We start from the raw sequence: 18238 nt of genomic DNA, 5'->3' as shown, positions 1-18238 counted from the left end.
TACACTTGTGGCGCTGACTGGTGAAACTTTAACTGGGCTGTATATAGCACTGAGAAAGGATAGGACTTTGCCGTTATAGGCAACTAGGGAAAGATGGGGTACAGAGTCTTGGAGCCCCTGACAAAAGAAGAATGTCAAGCAGGTTTCTGAGAATGCCAGGCTTTGCTAGTATAACTTAGTTATTAACAGATATCCTGTCAGCCCTCTAAAGTGATGAATACCGTGTAGTCTGCACTTTCATCCTAATACTCAGGCTTAAGGCGAAGGGATTACCTTGTGCAAATAACGTGGGTAAACCCACTCATTGAAGAGTGCCAGGAAGAAGCTATAACCAGGTTGCACATTGCAGTGGGGCTTCTGCATATGCTAACAATACCAAACAGTGCCTTTTGGGAGTGATCTAGTAACCAAAGAATGGACAAGTCAGTTACAAATTTGCTGTAATCATATATTCCCTTCCACATTTTAAACTATAGATACCGGTTTGTGTAAAATGTATACATCAGTGTGGTTTAAAAGTGCACTTGAAATAAATGGGCTTGCCCCCTTAAAACGTGTGAACGCCCCCATTCGAGAATCTCATCATAAATGCCTCTAAACCTCAAAGTTGATAAGGAAAGCTTCCCTTTCCTTATCAACTTTGATACAGAGCAACACTATCAAACAGAGAACTCAAGATTCTGAGATGCTTCTAGGAGCTATCTCACCCCAGAAAACATAACACGGTTAGGTGGAGAATCTTTAAATGCTCTAATTCACCTCTCTTTGGCACAGATTCTTATTCCTTGCCCATAAGGACTACTGTTGCCCTAGGAGCAGGCCTTATCAATAACACAGAGTTTTATATATGTGATAATACAGAAGCATCTGTCGAACACATGATCATCAGGTGCCCAATTCTTACTAAATTTTTGTAAAAAATATGATGAATAGTATCTTAACTCTAGATAGCCCCAACAGCACCCCAAACTTCATCCAAGTTTCATTTGAATCACCAAAGCCTGTGATTGCCGAGTCACTACATTATTTTTGGCTAGTTTCATAGAACCATTAGGAGATAAATGGACACTGGTTCCCCATAGCTGCCAAGTTCTTAGATTACTTATGATTGACATTTAAACTGTTTCAGTGAATTTGTGTGTGTGTTAGAGAGAGGGAAATCTGTTGATAAAATAAGACAGATCAATTTGACACAATAATATAGGTTTAATTGATTTTCTGCTGGGAACAACAGGCAGTCTCAACATAGAGGCCATCACTGAAGTTCAAAGTTCTGGTTCAAACACCAGTAGCATTTATACTGTAAAAACCACAAAAAACTCTGGCCAAGAGTTCACCATTGACGTAAGCAACTACAAGCAGTAAAGATAAGATAATGAGGTGCCTCTGCAAAGAAGCACTTGCAGGCCTCATGGGTGGGTAAGTTACACTGACGTCATTCACCATATCTATCTTTCTGCACAACAAGAGATTATGGGCCTGATTACAACTTTGGAGGTGGTGTTAATCCGTCCCAAAAGTGACGGTAAAGTGACGGATATACCACCAGCCGAATTTACGAGTTCCATAGGATATAATGGACTCGTAATACGGCTGGTGGTATATCCGTCACTTTACCGTCACTTTTGGGACGGATTAACACCTCCTCCAAAGTTGTAATCAGGCCCTATATGTTGCGTGCTGCTCATGATAGTCCTGCCTTGCAAATAATTATCTGACCCTTACACAGTTCCCTTACCACGATATGAATGACTTGTGGTTTTTAGGACCCCTCTACTAAGGAAGGATACACTCTTTTGTTCCACCCTGTTCGTGCTAAGTGAACATTTTGAAAGCAACAGTTGGTGCAGCTTTAAAGAAAAACTCTCATTCTAATGTGGCTTGGGCCTCTTGTGTGTTTCAGCACAGCTAACTTAACAATGCAGCATGTGTATAAGTTTCCTAAGTAATAAGTGTTTGTCCTAAATATGACCTGCCTTTTCTATTGAACCGACAGTCTGTCTTTTTTTAACATGTCATGTATTAAGCCTTTCACTACTTACATTGGTTTACAACTATCTCTAGCCTAAAATGTTTGTATTGGGATTTGGGAACTTATGTTTGTTTGTATGTGATGTATTCCTATTCTTCCTACATAATTCCTCCCTCTAGTTGATTATTCAACTACTTTTCCTATGAAACTAGGGGAATCATCAAATACCCACTACTCTGTCCCTCCCAGTTTAGCTGTCATCCTTTTGCAACATACTATTACCTGAAAAATGAGACACATCAAAAGCAACAACACAATCAAAGGCAACAAGGCCTTGAATAACCCTGACATTCAGGACGGGACCCATTCGAACCAGCCCTCGAACCACCCATCAGGGGCACCCCCCCTCATCGATCATTTTCTTTTGTAGATCATGCAATGTCTGAATGGCCTGAGTTAATGTCCCATTGTCCGCATCATTGGCTGGCACATAAGTACAACAGGCCGATCCAATCTTCTTACACACCCCTCCTTCCATGGCCGTCATTAAATCAAGTACATATCTGTGTTGCATTACCATCAGCCTAAGGGCTCGGAGTGTTTCCTTGATAGCATTGAACCCATCTTCAGTTGCATTTATGGTCTTCATCAATTCAAAGCGCGTGATCTGCAGCCAGCGTGCAGTTGCCTTTGCCTGAATGAATGGTAGGTTGCTACCAAAAAAGATTTGGGCATCATTAAATAGTCTATGTTCCTGTGGAACGTCTTTCCACACTTTAGTACCAAGAAACTCAGCAGATCGTTTTGTCCGGTAATGGTGAAGCAAGGTTGTTGGACGGCTCATGGGATGGTCATGTAACTGAGAGATGTCCACACCTGGTATTACCAGGGAGGGGATGTGCAAAGTCACTAGGGAGCAGAGGCCATTCCAGTTCGGGGGTAGTTGCATGTGGAGCCGGGCCCCACACATCCAGTAGTGATCCATCAGGCTGGAGATGCCGCCCTGCATATCAGCGTTGTAGGTGGTGATGTTGCAGTTGAGGTTACTCCCCACTTTCACTGTCCCTTTGCCTCTGAAACAAAGAGAAAACTGTGTTAATTTCATTGCTATTCTAGGGTGTATGATAGTCCCTGTCCATGTATATCTCTGTATGTTCGCATCCCATATTTCCTATTATCTTAGTAAAGCTTAGTGGACCTTGTGTTTTGGTACCATTCCATAATGATATTGCTCTACATGAGAACTTGGCCTTGGTATGCCATTTATCATGGGCAAATACTGATCCTGTGATACTAATAACTGGCCTGCCTGCGCAATCAGGGGGCAGGGGTTTAGCTAAATAGTTACTACATTCAGATGATGGGTAAGACCTTCCAAAAATACCTTGACGTAATACCCATTTTTCCCAATCTGGGTGAAACATTGTTTGCCCTGCTTCCTTCATTCTTGATATCTCTTCCATTATCTCTTGTTTTCCTGTCAGGACTTGTAGGACTTCTGGGGTGGTGTCAAATCTAGTTGTGTTAACTCGTGCAGTAGCAGGACTAACGTGAGTTGGCTGTAGCTGTGCTCTCATTCTGCATAAAAATAGGTGCAGGAGACAATGTGTAATGTTTGAGGATACCACTTTAGGGAGATGCAATGTATCTACTCCAGCAGCATGGGGGATGAGAGAGCATACATAACAAATGGTGTTGGATGTGCCTATACTGTGCATGTGCTGATAACCACACATTGTCAAACAAAGCAATATGGAGAGGGTGATGGTCAGTATCATTATCAACAGTTCTACGCATGCGTGTAATAATTGATATAGGATCAAAACAATTAAAATATCCAAGGGCTAAAAGCAGCAATATCAGTGCAACGAGGAGGAAAAACAAACATAAAATACATAACTTAAAAGAAGAATTGTCTAAGATTGAAGCTTTAGAGGGAGGCTTTACTCCAGTTGTTTCTCCTGTTCTCCCCCCTCTTTTTCCTGCTCGGTATCCAAAGGGATGGATGGCATGGTTGGTGCCAGGCGGATATCCTGGAGGTGGTACCATGGTTTGTGGCCTTGGACTTTCACTGCTGTAGTTGTTCTGTCTGTCACTGGGAAGGGTCCATTGAATTTGCAGTCCTTCCACTTTCTGACAAAATTGCGAATATATACTAAAGTTCCCAATGGTAATGGTGTTTGTTGATCCTTAACAGGAGATGTGTTGGCGCGCTTCTTGGCTGCACGTGTAACCTGTTTAGAGAAGAACTTTGCAACTTTGGTTAGCTCAGACATGTATTCATTCATTTCAGTTAGTACAACTTCAGGTGCACTCTCAGTCTCCAATTTATGTCTAGTTGATGGCACAAATGTGCTCATTGTTCTGCCTGTCACTATTTGATGGGGAGTTAAATGATGATCTGATCCTGGGGTATTTCTCTGTCAGAGTCACCAGATCCTTGGGGTCTGTGCACGTTCCCAACACTTCCACCACAAGACAGCTCCAATACTCTGATTAGATTTATCACAGAGTCCAAGAGAGTCCAAGTGGGGAAAAGGGGATTAGGATGGGAACAGCTGGGAAGGAGACCTGTAGGAAGCAAAAGGCTAAAACACAACATCAAAATTACATCTCATGAATTCAGTACCATGCTACAACTCTAAGCTTCGTCTTTTCCAAAAAACATGAACAACCCTAGAATAGTTCTAAAACTGACTAGGCTTTAGATGACCGAATACCTGAGGAGGAAACAGGAAAAGTTAAATAGGACTTTCAGATTCGAGTACTTTCTTTAGCATGAGAATCAGGAAACACTCTGAGCAATTTCTAAATAACCATATGAATCTCCTTTTAAGAATACATATCACGAACACACAGCATTACATCTAGAATTCTGGTATTGTTGTGTTCATCTCAGAAAAAACATTGGGAAGTGAATTGCGCACATTGCAGATTTTTATATGAGTATTAAACACCATAAAGGATTGTGCACCATGAAATCACACAACGTAGATTCAAGGAATAAATCACGCAACGTGTCAACTTGAGATGCTACCAAGAAAATTTCTTAGAATAGTAGCGCACAGTAATTTACATTATTTATACACGCGGAAAGAATTGCGCGTCTTGCCGATTCAAATGCTGCCATACAAATATCAAGAAATGGTAGCGCACAATGAACAACATGAAAAGCACTCAGGGAAAGAATCGCGCGTCTTGTCGATTCAAATGCCACCATGCAAATGCCAAGAAATGGTAGCGCACAATGAATAACATGAAAAAACACTCAAGCAAAGAATCGCGCGTGTTGCCGATTCGAATGCCACCATGTAAATGCCAGAAAATGGTAGCGCACAATGAACAGCATGAATTACACACGAGAAGTGAATCGCGCGTTTCGCAGATTCGAATGCCACCATGTAAATGTCAAGAAAAGGTAGCGCGCAATGAACAACAAAGTTAAATGCTCATGAAACGAGTTGCACGTCTTGCCAACTCGTAAAACATAATGTAAATGTCAAGAAATATCAGCGCGCAATGAACAACCATGTAATAACGAAGTCAAATCTTTATGGAATAAATTGCGCGTCCTCCCTATTTGCAAACCACCATACAAATGTCAAAAAATTGCAGCGCACAAGTAATCTGTTATTCATTTAAGAATTAAAATCAAGAATATGAAAATTCTCAATTACGGTGTTGGGAAATGTCCAAACACCGTCTTACCGCCTGGAAACAGTGATCACCAATGAGAGATGAGTGCAGAAGACTGGAAAATCCAAATAGGCCGCCGGGGCAGGAGCTCAGGAAGAAGCTGCTGCTCTGCACCGGGACCTCTGAATAGTGAGCACTGGAAGTTGGGCTGACTCTCTTTTATAGAGTCTTGGCCCAGCCTAGAACCACGCCTAGGCATGTTGCAGGGAAAGTCTCTAGAAGGCCCTGGAAAGGGACCACACCCTAACACACTCTGAATGTCTGCAGCAATACATTGCAAATGTACAGTATTTATAAGCACCTTAAAAATGAATCTTTTGGATGGAATTCTGCAATGCAAAAGGTTAAACAATAACATATCATCCCAATGCATAAATTACATTATCTTGCGAGTGTTGGGTTTTTGCATTCTAGATGCCCGTAGAGCGCGCACTGTCCTGGTGTTGACATTCTCAAAGCAAAGAGGGCTAGTGAGAGACAGTAGAACCATTTTTTTTTTCAATGTCACACATAGTTTACTTATTCTGTTCTTGAGGAGGCCATTAAGGCGCTCCACAATTCCATTGCTTTGCGGATGATAAGCTGAGGACAATTTGTGTGTTATTCCTAACAAGGTGGTGAGGTGAGAAAAGATATTATTGACAAAATGGGTGCCATTGTCTGATCTCATCCCCTCAGGGACACCCCACCGCGGTATTACCTCATGGATCAAAAAATTTGCAGCAGACTTGGCATCACAGTGAACACAAGGTCCTGCTTCAATCCACCTTGAGAATGGGCCGACTACAACTATAAGATAGCGATAATGATTGCATCTGTCAATCATATCAATGTAGTGAATGTGCAGTTCCTTAAAGGGACCTTGTGGGCGAGGTATTGTGAAAGCTATTACCTTAGAGGTGGGATTTGGTGAATACTGCTGGCTCACTGTGCAGGTGTGTATGTACATTGTAATCATCTCATGTAAGTAAGGGACAAACCAATCTTGACGCATTTGGAGGGACATATTGTCTCTAGCAGTATGTGAAGGAAGATGTAGCTGGTTTAGAGCTATCAGTAGCAATGCTTGGGGCATGACAGGCTTCCCTGTTGATATTTGGCTGTATATTAAATCTGTTCCTGTCTGTGTGCATCCTCTGGCTTCCCACAACTGTTTCTCATGCTCTGGTGCATTTTCTTATATCTCTCTTATATGCAGGTGAGCTGTCTCTGTGTAATGTCTGGATGCATTCAAAGGGTCTGAAGATGTCAATGTTTCACTAGCTAACAAAACTGTGGTATGTGTATCACTAAGAGGGCGTGTTGCTGCATCTTTGGCTGCCCAATCAGCCAGGGCATTTCCACGGGACACAAAATCCTGAGCATTAGTGTGGGCTGCGCATTTCACTACTGCAACTGCATGTGGCAGTGTTAAAGCTTGTATCAAGTCCTCTAAAAGGGGGCGGTGCATGACAGGGCTTCCATCAGACTTGAGAAATCCCCGTCTGTTCCACCGCATAATGCTGGAATGCACTGTTGTAGTGACATAGGCTGAATCAGAGTATACTGTTATTATTTCTCCTTCCCCTTGTTTGAGGGCTGCCACTAAAGCTACTAATTCAGCAGCCTGGGCTGAATATTGAGATGGCAAAGTTATCTGTTCAGTTATCTGCAGTGTGTCTGAGGAGTTGTACTGCATGGCTCTGACCACTCCAGCACCTGTAAGTCTTACCCCTGTGTCCTGATCTATTGTGGAAGAGCCATCCACAAAATATACAACATTACCTGGAATGGGGTCTTCTGTTGCTTGGCAACACTCATCTGGAGTATATGTGGCACAATCATGGGCATCATCATCAGTGTCTGAAATGGGGTGTGCAAAGAAGGTAGCAGGATTGACTGTGTGGCATTTAACCACCTTCAAGGATGGTAATGATAATATTATCTCATAGCCTGATACTCTCTGTGTTGTTAGTGTTGTTTTAGCTTTCTGAATTATTGCAAACACAGCATTTTCAGCATACAGTGTCAAGGGTGCACCCATGACAATGGGAGCACTTTCCTCTACTGCAAAGGCTGCTGTGGCTAGTGCTTGTTCACAAGGGTAATGACTTTTCATGACAGAATCAAGTAGGCCACAAAAATATACAATTGGTTTGTGGCCTAAAGGATACTTTTGGGTGAGGACAGCCGTCATCACCTGGCCATTACAGTGGCAATAAAGAAAAAACTCTTTGTTATAGTCTGGTGTTCCTAACACTGGTGCATTTGTTATCTCTGTTTTTATCTTACTGAGGGTTTGTTTCATCTCCGTAGTCCATGTTATCCTGTCTTTCTGTGTTTTCGCCTGTTTGACAGATGCAAGCAGTGGGGATATTAAAGTACTGTAGTCAAAAACCCATTCTCTGACATAATTACATATGCCTAGGAACTTCTGCATTCCTTTCACAGTCTCAGGTTCTGTCATCTGCTGAATGGATTCTGCTTTCCCGGGCATAACTCGGCGGCCTGATGCTGACAGTAGTTGTCCCAAGTATTGAACTTCTTCCTGGCAGTACTGTAATTTGTCCCTGTCTACCTTGTAACCTCTTTGAGCAAGGGTGCACAACAGGGAAACAGTGTCCTTTCTACACTGCTCTTCTGTTCGACTACAGATCAGTAGGTCATCAACATACTGCAACTCTGTGCTGCCACATTGAAAATTGGTGAGGTCATTCTTGACCGTCCTGTTAAAGACACTAGGGGACTCACAGTACCCTCGAGGTGATCTGGAATAGGGGTACTGTGAACCACGATAGGAAAATGCAGTCAAATAATGACTGTCTTGGTGCAGGGGAATACTGAAAAATGCATTCTTCAAGTCTATGACTGTAAAGTATCTAGCATCTTGGGGTATGTTGGTTAGGATGATGGAAGGATCAGGTACTACAGGGAATTCTGATATCATTAAGGGGGCGCAGGTCTTGAATCATGCGCCACAAATTTCCCTTGGCCTTCTTCATAGGGTAAATTGGGGTGTTGCAGGGGGATACACCTGGGTATATGACTCCCTGCTCCACCAATGCCTGTATAACAGGTGCAATGCCCTCCTCTGCTTCTTTGGATAGAGGATATTGTCTCACTCTTGGCAGTATTGCTCCTTCCTTCAAAGTTATTCTGAATGGTACGGCTGTGCGGGCGAGGCCTACATCATAAGGGCCTTTTGTCCATAAGTTAGCGGGTACCTGCGCAAGGTCATTATCTTTGATAGGACTGGAGACATTTATTGGTATCACAGGCCTTGTCTCCAGTGTGGTGCGTAAAGGTACATTGTTTTGAAAAACAATCTCTGTCCTTCGAAAGTCATCAGCAAACAACTGGTCATCTGATATGTCGCCCACCTGCATGTTGGGATCATAAAAGATGACACATGCCCATATCGCACCAGTGTGGTCACTTACCATCAGTGTCCCATAGGTGGGGGACACTTCTAGAGCCTCTATTTCCAGAATGAGGTTTTTGTCTAATGTTTCAAAATAGGGGCCCTGTCGTCTAAAGAGAAAGTTTTTGGGTAATTCAACTAGTTTCCCTGTCAGTTCTGGTGTTTCTGCTATGATGGTGTACACTGCTCTAGTAAAGGCTAAAATGTCTACAGGTCTGGCTCTAACTTGGTTACCATTTGGGGGGGTGTAACCATTGTCATGATGCATGTACTAGATACTTCAGGTGTTGAACAGATCCTAGTCCCATCCTCTTCAAAGTGAATAGTCAAGTTTAATTTTGCCATGAGATCACATCCTAGCAGATTAGCTGGTGCATTTGGGGAGAATAAGAAACATCCATCAACATACCTCCCCCCTATTTCCATCTCCACAGGTTTAGTGAATGGAACCCTCATTACATCCCCGGAGAATCCCTGTGTGTCCATTGATAAATTTGACAATGGCAGTCCCTTCTCACGGATGCAGGACCTAGTGGCCCCAGTGTCGATGAGAAAGGTGTACTCCTTGTCATTTATGGCTGCCATCACAGTGGGTTCCTCATCTGGCCTGTGGGTTACCGATAAGACTGGACACATGAGACTTCTCCTTGGGCACCTTCGTTGGGCATATCCTCCCATGTAGTTTTGCTGGAATGGGTTCCCTCCCCTGACAGTTACCCCTCCTTGTAAGTTCTGGTGCTGCAAGGTGGGCTGCACTGCCTGCTGTGGCCCATACTGTATTTGGGGCACTGATTGCTGTAACTGCTGAGGCTGTATCTGTGGTTGAGGCTGCAGTTGTATTTGGGGCTGTGGGAGATATGTCACTTGGGGACTTGTGGCAGGTTGTGCTACAATGCCACCAGGCGGTACCATTTGTTGGCCATAATTTGCCCTTGTCTGGTTGCTAAGTTCATCTTCCTTTTTAAACCTACAGTCTCTAATGAAATGTCCTGTCATTTTCCAATCGTGGCATGTCTGTTCACTCTGGAATGTGTTTACTCTATTTCCCCCAAACCTTCCTCGCCCTCCTCTTCCATTATTCCTGTTATTGCTTTTCTGGGCATACTGGTAGGGTTGCATTGGGGTGCCTGAAGGAGGCATTCCCAGGGACACTGCAGCTAACTGGGTGGTGGCAGTGGCAATTCCTTCCTCTGTTTTATTGGCTAGTTTCTGCTGGACCAATTTAGCTGCTGCTTTCTCTATTTTATCTTTCTCGCTCTTTTCCTTTTCTTGTCTCTTCTTACAAAAATGTATTATGTGTGCTTGTATCTCTGTCCATGGTTTGGCCTCCAAGGCCACTATATTATCTAATGTATCCTGCACTTCAACTGGCAGACCCTTTTTCACTATATTGAAAAATAGTATTGCATTCTGTCCAGTTACATCCCAACTCTCCCCCACTTCCTGTGTCCATGTTTCCTTCATTCTGCTAAGGAATTGGGCTGGGTCCTCATTTGGCTGCATTGTTTGTGCCATAAGGGACCCAATGTCTGGCCTGTCTGGATACATTTTCCTCAGTTGTTTCCAAACAATTCCCCTTAATCTATTAAAGGGTGCCCCATCACATTTTGGGTTAGTCAATGTCACATCCTTTACTCCTGCCTTTGTGAACAGTGTGTCTGTCTCATCTCCTATAAGGGAACTTAGTAAACTCTTAATGTCCCCTATTGCAAGAGTAATCCCTGCAGTATGTTTCTCCAGAGCTGCTATCCATTTCCCAGCACCCTCAGCAAGTTGTGGCAACTGTTTTTTAAGATTTTCTTTGTCCATCTGGGGCCATGGTATATATTGAGGTGCCCCTGGGCCCTTGAATATCAAGGGCAGTTGTGACAGGACTGTACTCCTATTGCCAGTAGGGTGACGAGAGTCATACTTACAAGCATATCTCTGCCACACCCTTAAACTTTTCTGCATATAGGGATAATCCCAGTAAGGATCCCCTGCACCCTGAAAAATGCACATTTCTGCATTAGCCATGTCTCGGGGTTCAAAGGAACTTCTTGCGGCCATGGTGTCATCTGTGATGCCAATCCTTCTGTCCAACCTGCTATGTTGTCAGTAAAAGGGACAACATTATACCAACTATTTTTATACTGAGCTACTATTTCATTGGGTGTCAAATTATTGCCAGGACATACAGGGAATGCACGTGCCATGTCTTTACTCAGTGTCATTTTTCCTGCCATATCAAATGTTCCCTTTCTCTCATATGGGCGTGCATGCGCCCCATCAAATACTAATCTCTGTAATTCTCTTGGCTTCTTTTGTAAAGTCTGTCCTGTCTTACTGTTTTCTTCTCCCTCACAGGCATATTGTGACTGTTCCTTGTTATGGTCCTCAAGAAGGGACATTCTTTTAACATGTTCAGTGATGTCATCTAATGCCCCCACTTATCCTTTGTAGGATTTTTTTAAACCACTATCTTCTTCACCTAAGCTGCTATGTGTGGAGACTATGTCATCTAGTCCTTCTTGTTCAATTATTTGTGGCCTAGGTAGGGTCCTTGACTGCCTCAGGGGGCCCTTTCCCCTTTTCCCAAGTCGCTCTCCCCGTCCATCTTCCTGCTCTGTGACCCACTTGCCTACACTATTCTCTTCTGCTCCTGAGTGCATGAACCTCCAGCACTCTGTGGGAGGACTTTCTGGTGTGAAAGCTAACCTTCTTGTCTCATTTTTAATATTGGTACTCGGTTTTTTCAAAACACCTTCCTTTTTCTAGCCCCCTCCATTCTCTGTACCCCTCTTGATCCCTCATTAGGTATACCTTCATTCTTCCTAGTGGGGGACATCTCGTCCTCTAAAGGAGGTGTAAATGTGGCATCTACTGTCCCTATGTATTTAGTACTGTCCCCACCTGACATTTCCCATGGTGTACTGGCCATTTGAGGACATGGAGATGGGTGAACATATTCTCTATGTTTAGAAAAAGATTCTAATGGTGGGCTATACTCTGGGTCTGTATATCCCACAGCAGGTGGATGTGAAGAGGTGGGTAATGAGTGTGGGGCACCAGGTTGCAATGTATACATGCCCCCTGTACCTTTGCACTGCCTAACCTTAATTGCACATCTTGATAGGGGGATGGAGGAGCGGAAGGGAGGGTTTGAGGCTTTGTATTTGACTCATTCATATTTGTTTCACAAAAGACCCTCCATTGGTCTAGTGTGATCTTCCTTTTCTCTACTTTATTTCCCTTGTATTTACTCTGTAGGAAGGTGGCCATGTGTTCTATTATTATATTATCAAATGTGCCCTCTTTGGGCTATGCATGTGCAAGTTTTAATGTTGCTTTGTGCCATTCCTTACAGTATTTTCCTATCCTGTCCGTGTCTCCTGAGAACACTTTAACCATGTGTTCTAAAGGAGACCCCATATCTGTTTAGTGAACTTAATCTTTTGTACTATATGTTTTACCTCTAAATGGACTTCTATTTACTTCCTACGGTATTTCTAGACTTCACATAAACTATTATTAGGCTGTGAAGGTGAACATCAGATATATATATATATATGTATATATATATATATATCCCTAATCTCTGAAAGACTTTGTTCATTTACATATATATGGGGTAGGTGCATTTATGTGTGGCCTAAGTGGTTTGTTTGCCTGACACAACAAACAATAATGTTATTGTGATATATATACATGTTTATAAATTACTCATATTCTAAATTCCGTATTGGGAGGTCCCTAATAAATGCATACAGTAGGAGGTCTAATACTAAATATGAGTCTGTTATTGCAGGGAATTCACGTGACTGTTGCCCATGGTTCCACTGAAAAATTGCAGTAACTTCAATATATTCACTTTCCGGCCACAAGGTGGCACCAGTGTCACACATGAAAAAAAAGAAAAAAAACTTTACTCTTGGAAAGACAACTGCAACAGGTTTTGTAGATTTAAAAATAAACTCTTTTATTCTAATTATGCGAATATCCTGTTCACATCTATCTGAAAGGTAGTTAAATATATTTTGTATGTATAGTAGCTGATAATTCTCCTTCTATTTGTATACCTTCAATATATTTGTGTATGTCCCAGTCTATACTATTTGATAATTCATCTAACCTCCAATCTTGAGGCTCTATAGTTTCATAATGGGGATAATAGTTAGTAGTGTCAATATTTGTTATGAGGTTCATGACGCTACTACACTACTTTTAACTTGGAGGATAATGTCCTTGTATTAGTTATTTGAATATTTTTTTTTTAATTGTCCAACAGGCATTTCTCTTATGTCAATGTAGGTTGTTTTTAGGCCTAGGGGTGATATACTATAAATACCTAGGCATTCATAAACTTCTGACTTAAAAAATTATTCTATGGTATTGATATTGCTGATCTACTAAGGTCAGTTCTGTTGCAGAGGGCGACAGCCTGACCGTTATAAAAATTAATAATTAATTCAGGGATGTGGAATGAATTAGTTGACTTTTTTGGGACATTACTTCACTTTTGAGTATACTGTTATAACTTAACCTTCATAAGAATAGGAGGTCTGATACTTATTCCTAAATCATACACTAAATAACATAAACTTATATATTGACATTATTATGTGGCCACATTTCTATTTATACATGCATATACATACACAGTAATTTTCAGTTTCATACTAGGGCAAACAAAATTCTACTGGTCACTTCCCTCTGGATTCATAGAGGGGACAACTTTTCACTATTTGCAACTGTAAATTGTGACTTCCAGACTTAAGGTCTAGGTTAGGTTGACATGAGTGTTCTTTAGAACATACACTGATTGCTCTGCCCCAAGTCCACCACTACTCCTGACCACTTTTGACTTACTTAGTCAAGCTCCCTGTATCTTCCGGACTTACCACCGGGATCCCTTAATATTATCTCAATTCATACACAATCTTGCATGCAAACACACAAATTACATACATTACAGTGTCAAAATTGTAAATGTCTTTATAAAATAAAAGGAACAGACCTCGTACTTTGTCCACTTCACTACCTTCCACTGAGACCCATCTGTCCCCACGAAATCAGAGATTTTTTACGTAAATGTTGGCATCTCCCTTACCTCTTTAAAAAGTGCGCAAATCACCTCATGGAGACAGGCAGGGCCCCCAGTCTAGCAGTTGGTGAGATCAAAGTAGAGCTCCTGGCTGGCTCGCCAATATGTTCGAGGGAAATCTGTTAATAAAATAAGACAGATCAATTTGACACAATAATATAGGTTTAATAGATTTTCAGCTCAACATAGAGGCCATGACTGAAGTTCAAAGTTCTGGTTCAAACACCAGTAGCATTTATACTGTAAAAAACACAAAAAACTGTGGTCAAGAGTTCACCATTGACGTAAGCAACTACAAGCAATATAGATAAGATAATGAGGTGCCTCTGGAAAGAAGCACTTGCACTTGTTGGCCTCATGGGTGGGTAAGTTACACTGACGTCATTCACCATATCTATCTTTCTGCACAACAAGAGATTATATGTTGCGTGCTGCTCATGGTAGCCCTGCCTTGCAAATACTTATCTGACCCTTACACAGTTCCCCTTATCACGATATGAATGACTTGTGGTTTTTAGGACCCCTGTGCTAAGGAAGGATACACCCTTTTGTTCCACCCTGTTCATGCTAAGTGAACAGTTTGAAAGCAACAGTTGGTGCAGCTTTAAAGAAAAACTCTCATTCTAATGTGGCTTGGGCCTCTTGTGTGTTTCAGCACAGTTAACTTAACAATGCAGCATGTGTATAAGTTTCCTAAGTAATAAGTGTTTGTTTGTCCTAAATATGACCTGCCTTTTCTATTGAACCCACAGTCTGTCTTTTTTTAACATGTCATGTATTAAGCCTTTCACTACTTACATTGGTTTACAACTATCTCTAACCTAAAATGTTTGTATTGGGATTTGGGAATTTATGTTTGTTTGTATGTGATATATTCCTAGTCTTCCTACATCATGTGACATTCCAATGCTTTACGTAGTGGATGCTGGAAGTGAAGCACTGTTACTGCAAGGACATTTGTAGTTACCTTAAGGGATATGCAGAGGTTTTGGTGCCAGTAGCTTGTAAGATACCATATATATGTATACTTTGGTTATGTAAAACAGACCATAGTATTAACAGCCGTCAAAGGCAGCACCCCGCCACCAGGGACCCCTGTGCTACATCCAAAGAAATGATATCTGATCTATCAGGGACTTGAAGGCATAGGGGTATTCTAACCTGAAACAGCACAAGACTCTCCTGGCATCTAATCCAATCCAAAGTCCGTGAAAGTCAGAAGTAAAAAGTGTCATAAAACCACATTATGATGTGTAAGACAAAGGTGCAGAGTAGATATATGGCATGTGTGACACACACAACCAGGCTGTATTTTTGCATTTTAGGAATTTTTGGCCTCTTGTTTATCCCTCCCAACTTCACAGTAGCAAACACTTCAGCAGCTCCAGTTCAGACATTTGGTTCCATTTGGAAATGTTGTGCACACTCTGCAGGGCACATGTTTCAGTCTCATTAGGGACTAAGGCAGAGGTTACCATGGCAGCATCACCTCTCCCTCGTTTCTAGTTTTTACCTTGAAGCAGCTGCCTGACACTTCGCACAGTGGTGCTGCTATTTGTGTGTAGATCACCACCCTGAAAGCGCCTCTAGCAGTGCATGAGGAGCTGAGAGAAGTGCTCTGATTAGCGTGACATTGTATTTCAGTTCGGAAATGGAAAGATCAGGCACTGAAAAACGTTAGTTTAACCTGAAGTGCGTGGCACTTGGTAGTGCTGGTAAAGACTTGGCTAACAAATCTACTTATGAACGTTCCTCATCTCATCTGCCCCTCTTCTCCAGCGAACTGTCTCATATTCTCTCGTCCGAAGAAAGAGTCTGAGACTGGGACCGCCATCCTTCAGTGGCTGGGATAGTTCTGTCTAGGGTAATTCTAGAAAAGTATCCACTAGGGCTGATTTCCTGTTCGGTGTACACATACTATCTGAACATTAGGTGCACCTGTGTCCACTAGGGTGAATTTCCTACCTCAATGCGAAGTAATGAGCCCTATCAGATGAGGAAGAAACAGTCCCCATGTTTACTTTCTGTTCCTTCTCCCCCTATCGATTTTACTTCCACTGAGAAGAATTGTTCGAACTTGCTGTTTCCACCACAAATGCATATTAGTAACAACGTCTTTCACAAAATGTGATTTATTGAAAATTCAGAACACTTACACGTTCTTTCTCTTCCACAACAAGTAGCAATTGCCTTTGTACTCTGTGACAGAATTCTTTTTAACCTGGGAATGTTGTATAGCACCACTGAGCCGTATTTTTGCAGTTCTTGTGACTTTAGAAAAATATCAATAATAATCTATTACATTTAAAAAAAAATCAAGTTACCTAGAGCCCTCTGCCTACAGCTCTCATCACAACCTGTCAATCACCTAATATCTGTAAAACAGTTAATATTTTAATTTATCGTCACAGGCAGTGTGTTTGGAACTCTTTGCAGACTCTGGATTGTCGGTCAGTCAGCCTTTATTTCCCAGCGTCCTCAAAGCATTTAGATTAACTTGTTCTGATGTAAAACGGTGCAATGAAAGGTAGAATTGGTATCGCTTTCTGACAATAGGTGCAGATTTATCCATGTGGCTTTATTGGCGCTGACAGCCCTTCTGGAAACTTCATAAGATCTAAAGCCTCTGTTCTCAAAGGCAGACTCTGCTGCTCGCTCTTAGAGCCCCACGTTTACATTGTTTGTGGAATGTGCAAGTCGAATAATTTTTTTAAGGCTTTAGAGAGTATAATTGATGAAGAGCCGAGGCTATGTACAACTCCAGTAGGTAGCTTTCTGAGAATTTGTCCTGATTACAACGCTTTCTAAAGTCTCCTTTTTGGGGCTGCTGAATAAATCCAGCATAAGTGAACAAAAGGCAGATGTGCCATTCATTTTATATCCTTTTTTTCTTTTATTGTGGTACCTTTTTCTTGAACGCTTAAAAAGATATTGCCCAAATTAATTATGTCCTGGCTTGATGGTGAAGCTGCCACCAAAGAACTATGTGAGCTTCACTAGAGGGGGTTGGCTCTGCCCACAAGTTGGAAGCCAAGGTTACATGCTTTGATTTGACAGAAGGTGTGTGCTTCAACAAAAAAGTGCTTATCTTCTACGGAGCTGTGATCATTTTAATTGTTTTGCTTCATGAACTCGAACTGTAGGGGGCAAACGCATGAGACTGCAATACTATTTAAGTGTCGCCAATATCTAGTTAATTTATGGTGTTTCCCACTGGGAGTAGCACATAAGGGAGGAGGAAAGTCATTATTAAGCTATGTGAAAGTTTAGGTCTGGCATGACAGTGCAACTTTCACATGACCTTTTTAACTTACACCAATATTATTCTACAGTTATTTGCTTCCAAACAAAAATATATATCCATTATGTGCTATTTACTTGTAATGTTTCACATTACCTTACAGCATTCTTTTAAAGTCAGACCTAGTGGCATTGCCAATGCTTGTTTAATTGTTTAGCATTAGTACACAGCGATCCAGTTACTAAATGTCTTCTTGTTTCAAATTAGTGTGGTTAATTTTTTTTATAAATCTTTTGTCTTACTTTGCAGAAATTCCACCAGAAATAACCTGTGATATTGCAGATAACTATGCTAAAATGATAGTAGTTCATTTATTATTTACACAAAAGTGGCACGAGGTCTTGCTGCTGCTCACCCGGAATGCCAGCGGGGATGTACTAGAAAAAGGAGGGTTGTTCAAAAACTGCTGCCTTTCAGACTTCAATATTGGCGTTGTTGTGAAAGACCTTAGACCATACAAGCAACGGATACAGCTACTGAGATGCCTTCTTGAAAGGGGAGGTAAGCATTCACATATATTTGCTCTAACTTTAGCTATTTTGTTTTCTTGCCCTTGCCAATGTGTGTGTGTACGGACATATGTTTAAAATGTCGAACCAATAAGGAAGAAATACTATTACAGAGAATAATATACCATTCCTACATCATTTCCCCAAGCACAATGAGTGAAAAAATGAAAACTCAGATTTCCCTAAGAAACTGGCAAACAACTTACTACTCTAATCTAGGACTCAGTGGCACTCCCGGGGCCTTTAGAGGGTGGTGGGGGAAAAGCTGGGGAGTAAA

The 18238-nt window shown here is 41.7% G+C and overlaps 1 protein-coding gene across 2 annotated transcripts in view; it reads left to right on the top strand.

Annotated features, from left to right (window-relative positions):
• TRANK1 (tetratricopeptide repeat and ankyrin repeat containing 1) overlaps positions 1-18238 on the top strand; it is a 931136-nt gene that overhangs the window by 465370 nt on the left and 447528 nt on the right. For both annotated transcript variants that reach the window (XM_069214995.1, XM_069214985.1), the window contains exon 11: positions 17702-17953. In XM_069214995.1, coding sequence (XP_069071096.1) covers positions 17702-17953 — 252 coding nt within the window. The remainder of the gene's footprint in view (positions 1-17701; positions 17954-18238) is intronic.

The sequence above is a fragment of the Pleurodeles waltl genome, chromosome 2_1 (assembly GCF_031143425.1).
Source record: "Pleurodeles waltl isolate 20211129_DDA chromosome 2_1, aPleWal1.hap1.20221129, whole genome shotgun sequence".
Classification (NCBI taxonomy): Eukaryota; Metazoa; Chordata; class Amphibia; order Caudata; family Salamandridae; genus Pleurodeles; species Pleurodeles waltl.
Note: the sequence above shows the minus strand (reverse complement) of the source record. Positions and strands in the feature narration are given on the sequence as shown.